A 12,689-nucleotide genomic window follows, 5' to 3' on the forward strand; every position below is an offset into this window, starting at 1 on the left:
ATGTTACAGGCGTGTTTGATTTTCTTGGCTTTACGACTGTCTACAGCTTACGGTATGACCTTGTCATATAATTCATATATCTTGTAAATGTATATCATTCTTTTAGTTTCTTACTAATTGAATAGTTAGTTTAAAGCATGTATGTAGTACCTATAAACACTGATAAAGACACATGTGCGTCAACTGAAATGTATGCCTAAGTATGTTTGTCTCGGTATTTAGCCTCGTTCACCACAAATGCGAAGAGTTATCGACGCATTTCTTCCATAACTATGTACTGTTTAATGTCGTCTACCTTCGTCATAAAATATGATTTTGCATGTTTAATAATTCCCGCACGCTTTGGGGTATTACGTTCCATTAACGTATTAACAGGTTACGCGTTTAGTTATGTCTTCTTATTGAAGATAAATGCGTTACATCCTATGTTTCAGTATCCACGAGCATACATCACTGTTTTTATAAATGTTAAAACACAGAATTACATAATATGACATTTAAACAGAAAAAAACCTTTTTTGTGTATATAGAGGATAATTTACCGATATTTAAATGATATGTACCAAAATAAATTGGCATTTTAACCCTTTCAATTTTTATTAAAGAAATATTTTGCAGTTGATTAGGTTCATGTAATTAGAGAACATATCTAAATATCAGGTAATAGCGAGCGAAGCTCCCGTTGCGAAGGTTATCGCTCCAATGCTTACGAATGAGAATTGAACAAAGCAATCTGCCATTAAACAGGGGTTTGAGTAATTTTAGTTTACATTTACCATCTTGCTCAAAGTTGACCTATTTCATTTTTACGAGAAGTGAATGTTATTATTTTTATTCTATATGTATATGGTGTACTTATCACATGCCTGTAAAACCGTATGGTTTTGTGCTAATAAACTGAATTGAACTATCAAAGAGCGCATATATGAATTAAAGTTCAAAAGAAGTGAACTTCCAGTCGTGAAGCAACACAAAGACCTCGTTCCAATGAATGCATATGCGAGTCATCTGATTTGTTATTTATCAGCCGAAAAGTGGTGGGGATTTCCTAATGCTCTAAAACGTCAATTTCCCACGTATCTTGGAGTTCAGGTGGAGCTAAAATGCAGGGATCAAATTTTACATAATAAATGGATCTTTAACTTCTCCTTTTTCAAAACAGCAAGGCTACCCTAGTCATATTGATATTCCAGTACTTACAATTAAGTCAACATTTGGCTCCGAGACAGGTTGAAAATAGATCTCACGAAACGCATATACATGTAATTATAGTGATTGTACTGTTTATTATGAAGGTCTTCCCTTTCAGACGGAAGACCTTATCGTGATTGCACTGTTTATTATTAAGGTCTTCCGTTTCAGACGGAATAACATATAGTGATTGTACTGTTTATTTTTTTTTCCTTTCGAAACACGCAATGTTTGGTGGATTTCACGGATTGTGGAGAACGATGATATTTCTAGACAGTTTATTTTTCAGGTTTTTTTTTCAAAATTCATTTCCGTTCGTGAGGTATGTCCGATTTACTGCTTTCTGGGAGTAATTTTGTCCGGGGGTAAATTTGAAAAGGACTAAAGATAATCAAATGAAACTCTCAGGGATAATATATCTCTCAAGTCTATAGTGCATACACGTAATATTTTTGTCGCCGTCACTTGCGGTCGTCACCGGAAGTGATTAAAAGTTTCGAAAATTTCAAACTTGTTCTTTCAAATTGAAACCTATACCAGTCTATAAGGTTTTGTTCAAAGTCTCTAAAAATGTTGACCCCACCGGAAGTTGAAGCTGCAACTTCCGGTTATATCAAAAAATTCTTTTCATTTTCTCATTTTTCAATGCCATAAATCTCGGTCATGACATAAGTTAATCACTTGAATTTTACATATACAATAGGTCCTAAAAATGTCTAAAGTAGCTTGCAATATATTTTAAAATTTACTTCCGGTCGTGAGATATGGTGTAGACAGATTTAGACTTACTTTAATTAATTTCTCATGAACGAGTATAGATACACACTGGAAACTTGCAAGGTTATAGATCAGCAAAAATCCACGTTATACATATTCTGTATATGATGGTCCGTCACTTCCGGTTTAAACAGGAATTCGTTGAAAAACATTTAAATTTTGTCAACACGATTTCTCAGGCTTGATGGATTCTCTTGTCATTTACAGAGGTGATAGAGAATTGTGTACTCTGAGACACCAATTTTCATTTTTCAATATTCACTTCCGTTCGTAAGATATGTCCAATTTCCGTTTTGTAAAACATCATTTTGTCCAGGGATAATCTCAAAAACGACTAAATATGAGCGAATGATATTTTCAGGGATTATAGATCTCTCAATTGTATAGTGCATGCACATAAATTTGTTTGTCGCCCTCACTTCCGGACATCACCTGAAGTGATTGAAAGAAACGCAAATTTAAAACTTTTTCTTTCAAATTGAAACCTATAGTAGATTATCAAGTCTCTTTCAAAGTGTCAAAAGAATATTGACCCTATCGGTAGCCAAAACGGCTACTTCCGGTTTATCGATAAAATACTTTTATACTTTTCGGGGGTTTTTTTTGTCCCCCATAAATCTCGCTTATATTTCAAGTGTTTGATATGATTTCACATATGTTAATAACAGTTTCAACTTCAAAAGTTTTGTCAATTTTGTTTCTCAAAATTTACGGTCCGTAGTAACCCACTACTTTTTCTTTCTTTAGTCTACTTATTTTTTGAGAACTCTTTCAAATAGAGACGTGAAGATTTCAGGGAATACAGACAGTGGAGAGTCGGTGTGATATATTGGAAAACATATCTGAATAGGACTTCCGACCGTCATCAGAAGTTACAAGAAAGTAGTAAAAAGTTCGATAGCATGCATCTCGTTTTTTGTTACATGTAAGGCACATTCTCTGATATATTTGAATGATTCTCGAAAGAATAGAGAGCTGTGTAGCGGAAGTGGTCTAACGGAGGACCTAATCATTACTAGTAATGAGCGTCTAGTTATCTCTATGATCAATATACATGTATATACTTCAGTTATGATGATGGTTTACTATGACACGTTTATAATGTCGTTATTTTTGTTCGTAACTCGATCCGATGCTGTCACTTCTCGTAAAAATGCCATTGGTCAACTTTGAGCAAGCCGGCAAATGTAGTTTTCGCCCATGATACATGCATTCGGTTCACTGAAAAAAGTCAACTTTATGCGAAAATAATATTCAGAGTCAGAAATTATCAAACACATGTGATATGATTGGTTGAGTGGTTTTATATTGTTTAACGGTCCTATGTAGAATTTTTCACTCATGTAGAGACTTCACTATTGCAGTTGAAGGACTGCAAAATGTAAGCATGTGATCGGCTTTTGAGCAGGGAGGGGTCTTCATCGTACCACACCTGCTGTGACATGGTACTTCGGTTTTTACGGTCTTATCCGAAGGATCGCCCCAAGTACATGTATGGAGAATAAAAATAATTCTGTGCATATTTCCTATCGTAGAATAAATAACCGATTAACAATATCACTTTCAACAAATGAACCTCACTTTTCAAAATATTCGTAGTGAAAGGAAAGAAATGACACCGAATTCATATTGCCTGCATTTATTTTGCATTCCTTATAGAAGTTATGAGATTGATCAATGTTTGTTATCTTCACCCTTTCACCATTTGCCTCCGATTGTTTTTATTTTTGATCTTTTTTTATTATTATTTTAATTTGTACATGATGGTAATCTCACGTTTCAAAATATTCGTGGTGAAAGGGGAAAAAAATGACACCGAATCCATATTGCATGGATTTATTTTGCATTCCTTATAGAAGTTATGAGATTGATCAATGTTTGTTATCTTCACCCGTTCACCACTTTCCTCCGATTTTTTTAAAAGGTGAATCTCAGAAAGGGCTTCACATGTAATTGTACAGTGCTTGGTAGAAACATTAAGGTATTAAACGCTGTTGCTCTTCAGAGGATGGTATGACGTCCTATTTCATCGAAAAAAAATTACAATAATCAACGTTTATGTTGAATGATTTTTAAAAATTTACATAAAGGAAACAAATATGCATTTCGCGGAGTCCAGTGTTGTGTTGTATTGTCCGCATAATATAACTCGACCCATACCATACATGTGTATCTAGCCGTTTGCGTTGTCGCGAAATATCATTATCATTGTTATTATCATTATTTACTGGGTATACTAACAGAACGAACTGAACTAAATAATCAACTAGATCCTTTGTAATTAAAGTACAGCAATTTATCACAGGGGACAACTTTGTTGTGGAGGTAGGGATTGGGCGTCTATCTGTTGTTGGATTCAAACATGCAATATTTACTACATCAAATGAAATGATACAACATGAATAGCTCTCAATCTTGAGGACATATGTTAGTTCTGCCTCAAAATTAAATAAAAATTAGGGATTGTAAATTTGAAATTTAAAAACACATTGCCATGAGGTGATTAAGTTCGCGTATATTTTTTCTCTATTTTTCAATCAGAGGAGGAAGTCTTGACCCATGCTTGTCAGTAAACATAGTATTAGGTAGTTATGGGGATGTTTGATTTTATACTGTTTAACGTCTCTCTTGAGAATTTTTCACTCATATGGAGACTTCACCCTTGTCGGTGAAGGGCTGCAAAATTTAGGTCTATGCTTGCAGCTACCGCCTTTTAACATCTTTAGATCCAAACATACCAACTCCAACTGAAGAATGAAAGAAACGTTAACACTAGAGTGACACAGATTAAACTTTTATTTTATCACATTGAATATGTCTTGCATGCTCTGTGTCCATTAATTAAAAAGTGTTTATTTTTTTATCAAATTAACTGATTCATGGTTCGTTTATTTTCCGAGATGTTTTTCACTCATATTAAGACATCGCCAGCTATAGGTGAAGTACCGCAAATTTAGACTTATGCTTTACGCTTGGCAGTAGCAGTGGCAGTTCCCTATTGTATAAATACCTGCCGAGTCACGAGATCTCCGTTTCTAAGGTCATATCCAAAAGACTCATGATTCTCATTTTAACATGTAAAACTTATATGGTACCAATTCTGATGCACCAGGTGCGCATTACGACAAATAATGTATCTTCAATGATGCTCAACCGAATAGCAATTATAACATATTCTCCAAGATGCGCTAACGCGCAATAAAAGCATTTGAACCAATGATGGGTTGTATTGGCAAACCAGATCGTTTTAACGACCATAGAATTTGCGAAATGCTGACTTTTGAAACCCTCAAAGAATGTTAAAAGATGTCAAAATTAAGTACACTAAACTAAGTACTGGGGACGAACAATTTTGATTTCCATCAAAAGGTAATTAATCATGCTTTATGAGTTCAACAATAGAAAATGAAAATCATTTCAGTGATACTGTACTCTGGAACCGAGTTTTACTGTGGCGTGTCCATATGGGAATTATACTACTGTAAATAAATGTATGGTTTCGTAGGTTAGATAATCGAAAATTTGTTTACATTTTCTACAGAAAACATTGCCCTCAACAAACCGGCATGGCAACTTCATCAATATGGACCAGGTAACGACATATTCAATGCAAGTAATGCTGTAGATGGATTCAAATCTAACCTCACTGCCTGGGGAGGACAGTGTGCCATATCAAATAATGATAAAAAGATAGCCACATGGAGAGTAGACCTAGAGGATATCCTCAGTATACGTCATATTACCATTTATTACAGGACGGGGAATGCTGCATGGAGTAAGCTACTTAGTTATTCGCACTCGGGATTGAGAACATGTTTTCATTTTTGCTTTTATAAATATATCATAAAAATTATCAATGGCTGAAACAATTTTGTGAAAGTTGAAGATAACGAACAGTGATCACAACTACCACAAACGATACAAAAGAGATACTTGGACAAACACGGACCCCTGGGTACACCAAATGTAGAATCAGATGCCTAGGAGGAATAAACAATTCATGTTGACCGGTCACCCCCGCCGTGAGCCCTATATTCTGATCAGGTAAACGGAATTATCTATAGTCAGAATCAGTGTGCCGAGAACAGCATAGAAATCGGTATAAAACACGTCAGACACCATTTGACTCAATAATAGGTTGTATTGGCAAACTAGATCATCATAACGACGATATAATTTGCGAAATGTTGACTTCAATCGAGACTGTTGAAACTCTTGTACCATCAACGTGTTTGTCATAAGCTTTCCTCGATTTAAAAACTGAGATTAAATACCATATCCAGGTGATCATGGAATGTTGCTGCATTAATATGGAAAGTTGATGATGGAGAGGCTTGTCAGAAAGTTGAGTTGTTAGCTTGCCATTAATATCTACTTTCAATAATATATTTCAGTATGAAACAGAATTGGACGACTATGTGATGTCTTTTATTTCTAGTTCACTGTCATTTATCAAACCTTTATTATTGTTGATGAATAAAACATCGTCGATATATCAAAATGTCGAATTGAAGTCCACAGCAAGAGATTTTTTATTCTCATGTAAATTCTTTTTTTTTTGTAACAACATTATCTCTCTTTGTAAGGGTCATTATTACAACTGTATTTTAAACTAAAGAATCCTCTTCATAAAAATATAAAAACAGGTCAGCTGACAAAGAAGCACAATTCGTGCCCATGGGAATTTCAACAGACTGGTGGAAGACCTAATCACCAAAGACCGCGAGGATAATGTCAATTAGGATCTATTTTAACTTCGGAGTACTTGTGCGTAGAATCAGAGTGGTATTCAACAAAGTATTTTTTTTTAGGACTGATCACTAGATATGGATATCTGCCTTTTCTATTTTGTTGAAGAAGCAACTGTCTATGATGTCAACAAGTCTAGTCGTTAATTTACCATGGAGAATGGTCGTGCAAAGTGTTGAAAAGTAATGCATATTGACGTTGTTGATTTGAGAAAAGTTTTGATATTTCAAGTTTACTAAAAGTTCTTCAGAATTTTTCAGAATCCATATTTGATTAACACCATTCATGGCATATGTAGTCACACAGTACATTTGAAGTTTCACCTTCACATATGTTAATATGTTCGTGAGGAGCAAAGATAGGGGCTTGATAGAGCACTTACTGGATCCAGCAATGTATCTTCGTTTGTAAGGATTTTTATGCAGTTTAGGAATCCAGTATAGGTACGGTAATTCATATTCATTCAACCCATTGACTGGGATATTAAATGTGTCTAAACCTGAAGCATGATTTTTGAAGAATTTTCTGTTTTCAAAGGACAGTTGGATTATAACTACGATTACCAAAAGTGGAATTAATGCCACGTTAGTTTAAAATACAGTTGTAATAATGACCCTTACAAAGAGAGATAATGTTGTTACAAGCTTTGTCAGCTGGAACCAAAACATACCTCATGTAACCAATCCAATTCTTTTATTACTTCTGGTTTACTAAACACGGGGTATATTGTACGTACTTTTCATACTTTCTTAAATTGAAGTTCGTCGATAAATATATAACTCAATGATATAAATTTGTTTTCAACTGAATTCGATCAGTATTGAATAATGAAGTGTTAATTGTTAATTGACATTCAGTATGTTGGCTAAACTTGTTCATATCCATACCACTGAATTTAAATGTATAATTTAGGCATTAGACTCTAAGTGCAAGAATCGAAGTATCTTCTTCTCTTTGATTCGCTTTCGTTTGCAGTAACAGCATACATAGGTTGCCCTTTCATTGTTCTAAAGTCGGTTTTGTCCATCTATGCTTGAGGCAGACTGACCACTGGCATCACATTTAGTTTTACGTATGTTGCTGTATGGGAAATATAATTTCCCTACCAAATATTTCACGAAAATAAGAATATTTTAATGACAGTAGACACACATAAATTCCCTGGACCCTGTGCATCAGCGGTAATTGTTATTGTTGATTATGTAAAAGTGATTACGACGATTACAATTCCCTTGACTTATTTGTCAGGAGAATGCATCGATTTAAAATTTGATCATACGCGGAACATACTCAATGAAAGACATAAAAATCATATGCATATGAATAGAACACTATTACCTGTTATTTTGAAAGCGAAATAAATAAAAATAGTACCCTACCTGACATCTATTTACACACTCACATGTACCAATTGTCTACATAATGCAAATCAGAATAAGTCATATAGGTATCAAGGCGGGTGTAACCGGTCGACAGGGTGTGCTTACTTCTCCCAGGCATTTGATCCCACTTTTGGTATATCCAAGGGTCCGTGTTTACACAACTATATGTTTTGTATTGCTTCCATGAGTTATGAGATTGATAACTGTTCCTTTGCTTCACCTTCCATTCATCAGATATTTAATTGCTGGGATAAAATTTAGAAATTCATTTCAAAATTAAGGATTATCTCCCTCATGCATACCTCTTATCCTTGGAGGAATTTGCCGCCACTTTTTGGCACTCTAGTTTTCCATTTAGCTCATAAAAGTTTATTGTTATTTTGAATTTCAAAAAACGACTAGATAGGACAAGTTACAGAAACTCGCCCCCATTTTCCTAGAAAATTACACATGTGTAAAAATTACAATCAATGGATCAAATCTTTCAATTTGTATCTATTCTTGCTCTAACAAGATTTTTCTCCCAATTTTTTTTTTTTTTTTTTTTTGTTTTAGCAAGATATTGGGCTCCAATTTTAGCATAACTTGGAAAATATTGGGAATTTATCGATTTTCAACCATTTGTATTGAGTTTTTTTACTATGAGCAAGAACGTAAACCATGACGATATTTGGACAATGAGTTGTCTGAATACATAATATTTTTCTGTAAAAAACTGTTCGTGGTTTGTAATCTTGCTGATATCGAAAATTAATGAAATTGTTGTTGCTATGTACAACTGTTATGAACAATTTATAAAATCAAAACCGTAAACGGGCCAGATTCAGCGGCACGAATTTTTCCAAACAACACGTCACACGAGAAACGTTTTTCTTCCAAAATTATAGAATAAGTGAGTACAGTTTGTTTCCTAAAACGGTATTTAACGACTTGACTTTATATAAACATATAACGAACTATATTTCAGTCCCTTTTTGCTCTAAATAGGCTTACACGCCCGGTAGATTTCGTCTTAGCAGGGAATAGCTACATGTATTTAAAATGTTGGTCAAGGATCACTACCCCCATTTTTACCAAGCTTTAAAAGAAATGCTGCGGAAAGGGTGTGAAATAAAATTCTAAAGCCTTTAAACATTCACTCTCTTTAAAAAATACCAGATCCCCCACTGTTTTGACAGATCGCCGATGCATGTAAACAAATGGCCGGGCCGGGGCTGGGCGTCAACATGCCGTATTCAGTACATGGGCTTGTTTAATGATCATTGAATTATATTTTGATGTCATGATTAAAGTACAGTATCGTATTTTCCCATGTTTTATACCCATCCCCCAAGCTAGGACTTCGCAGACGATCCGATTAAAGTTACAAGACGAGTCAAGACTCAGCCGTGCAGATAAATATAGATATGAAATTAATGGTGTTTGTTCTTAGATAATATCAAAATACCTGCTTACAATGTAATTTGTATGATACAAAAATGTCTTATTGAATATCACACACATATTATATAGGCCTGTAGGCGACCTTGTAGTTTAATGAACAATTATTTATAACGTATACACTAATTTCATGACGTCAAAGTGGCGCTCTAAATGTCGATGGTCCCATGTTCGAATCCTGTCATTTCCATTATTTTTTTCCTCAACATATTCGAGTAACCAGTAATGAATATCACATAAATTGAAGTTATGTGTCTTTGCTGACCTTTTTTTAGTTAATGAATGTTAAATATTAAAACCTGAATAAAAAAAGATAATTACATTACAGTTGCGTCAATCTGCATATACAGCCTTGCTAATGTTTGAACTTCTGAATAAGGAAGAATAAATAATATAATTTAAAAAAAAGACCAGCTATTGTACAATGTAGTTGTACAGTGTTATACTTTAACGTAATTGCATATATTATATTAGATATGTTTATCAATTAAAACCAATTGTAACATTTCCTTAATGTTTGATAACAAAATGTTAGTTGATTGTTGAAGTACAAGTTATACTGGCATTTGGTTACTTAGAAACGAATGATACAAATAATTGAATTTTTGGCGAGTTATTTGTAAATATATGATGTTTTGTAGTTAGGTATGGAATTTATTTCACGATTAAGACAGTAACTTTTATATTCCATTATCATCTGCATATGATGTTTATATATCTCAACTGATTCGATATGCAGGTACTTGTTCTGTGTATAGTCAGTTTTTAAATCGAAGTAAGCTACTGACAAACAAGTTGATGGTAAAGGGATTTCAACAGTCTCGATTGAAGTCAGTATTTCGCAAATTCTATGGTCGTTATAACGACCTAGTTCGTCAATACAACCTCGCATTGGGTCAAATGCTGTCTGACGTGTTTCATACCGATTGTTAAGCCGTTCTTGGCACACTGATTTTGACTGCGGATAACTCCGTTTACCTGATCAGGATATGGGGCTCACGGCGGATGTGACCGGTCAACAGGGGATGCTTACTCCTCCTATGAACCTCATCCCACCTCTGGTGTGTTCAGGGGTCCGTGTTTGCCCAGCTATCTTTTTGTATTGTTTGTAGGAGTTATGAGATTGATCACTGTTCGTTATCTTCACCTTGCATTCAAATGACGGTTAATTTAGAACAAGTTTGTTTCAAATCTTTAAAAAATCTTATAGTAATACACAACATAACGTCACTATCAGTTAACATGACGTCACAATTAGTTGTTAATTTCACTAGTGAAAATGTAAAATACCATTTTATTTTTATTCAATGGATAAATCATTGCATTTCAGTGTTGAAAATGTAATGAATCAGTTACAATTAATTTCGAGTTTATTTCATGGCATGCGTTAGATGTATATAATCATAATCTAAACTGTTGATAAGGAATATTTGTGTAGTAACTAAGGACATATGAGCATTGAACAAATGTACAAATGTTAAATGTTGTTCAATACAAGACTTTCAGTCTTGCATTTGCAAAAAAAAAGGTAAATGAACAATTTCATTGCTGATATGTTGAATGCGTTGCTAGGCAACCAATATTAAAGATATCAAAGTAAATCATATATTTTTTTATTCATACACATGTCCACTACTAGTGTAATAGGAATGAGTGAATTTGAAGAGGGGGCCAAAAATGCCTCTTGTCCTATCTAGTCCTTTTGGCCTGAGCATCACTGAAGATACATTATTTGTCGAAGTCTGCATCTAGTGCATCAAAATTGGTACCGTATACGTTTTACATTACGACCCCTGGGTCGAGGTCTCTGCTGATGGACTGTTAGTCCCCGAGGGTCTCCACAGCCGAGTAGCTAAGTACTTCGTTACTAGCTTGAAAATACGGATGTATATTAAATTGCTGGGATAAAATTTAGAAATTCATTTCAAAATTAAGGATTATATCCCTCATGCATACCTCTTATCCTTGGACAAATTTGGCTCCATTTTTTTTTTTTTGGCACTCTAGTTTTCTTTTTAGCTCTTACAAGTTTATTTTTATTTCGAATTTCCAAACTTTTGGCTTGAGCATCACTGAAGAGACATTATTTGTCGAAATATGCATCTTATGCATCAAAATTTGTACCGTATAGTTTACATGTGATAAACATCACATATCCATATATATTTATGCGATAACTTTATCAGTTTTCAAATGTATAGGAAGTGATATCGCATACATACATGATACATCTCGTTTTTATATACATTGTACGGTTGTATCTATTGGTTGATATTTCAATTTCTTATGAAATAATTCATAAATGTAGACATGTTAACAGAGTCATCCGATACTATGTTTATAGTTTGCATGTCTATCTTCTGACATATCCAAAGAGCTGTGTTTGCCCAAATTTATATTTTGTATTCCTAAACGAGTTATGAAATATATCATTGTTCGTTATCTTCACCTTTCATTATTAGAGGACGATGCCCTCTCACGGTCCGAAGGTCCGTGAGAGCGGAACTCTCCCTATAGGTAATACGTATAAACATGTTTAAAAGGAAAATATAGAAAACCAATGAAAAATTAAACCATACCTATGGAACTTGAAGATGTTGGTCCCAATGGCGTCGATTCGAATTCTAGTGCGTGGACATGTATTTCTCCATTTTGAATCTCGTGTACCCAAGTCAACATCATTCTGAGATGTTACATGAAATCCGTAAAAACATGTAAATCTTGTTTTCTTAATCATATATAATCACTCCTCGATTTAAAACGCGATTGTACAATGCAATGCCTCCTATATTTGTGTATTTGCTAAACACCGACGCTGAATATGACGTCACAATGCACCCTTTATATCAATTGCATAACGTTTCCCGCGTTCAATAAATAGGCTGATCAAAAATGTCTAAAGTTATAATACTTTGATTGAGCTCTGTCCTTACACGTTAGGTGCTAATATTTCGATATATTTTTGTCCTATTATGAATCTAGATACTAATGCCAATATTGTTTTGCTTCGCCCTCAAACACGGTCACGCCGTAAGACATATTATGGTTATCCAATACGGAAGTTCCGAGTTGTGCGGGAGTTACTTTCCGTAAACGCGACTCGCGCATTTGGAGGCCAATAAGTGTACAGTGGGTACAATTTACGTCTGC

The 12,689-nt window shown here is 34.4% G+C and overlaps 1 protein-coding gene across 1 annotated transcript in view; it reads left to right on the plus strand.

The window, feature by feature from the left end:
* Nucleotides 1-12,689, plus strand: part of LOC125661744 (receptor-type tyrosine-protein phosphatase kappa-like) — a 70,167-nt gene continuing 57,478 nt past the window's right edge. Inside the window, exons 1-2 of the mRNA XM_056147623.1 lie at nt 1-52; nt 5,510-5,743. Of these exons, the coding sequence (XP_056003598.1) occupies nt 1-52; nt 5,510-5,743 (286 nt within the window). The remainder of the gene's footprint in view (nt 53-5,509; nt 5,744-12,689) is intronic.

The sequence above is a fragment of the Ostrea edulis genome, chromosome 8 (assembly GCF_947568905.1).
Source record: "Ostrea edulis chromosome 8, xbOstEdul1.1, whole genome shotgun sequence".
In the NCBI taxonomy this organism is placed as follows: Eukaryota; Metazoa; Mollusca; class Bivalvia; order Ostreida; family Ostreidae; genus Ostrea; species Ostrea edulis.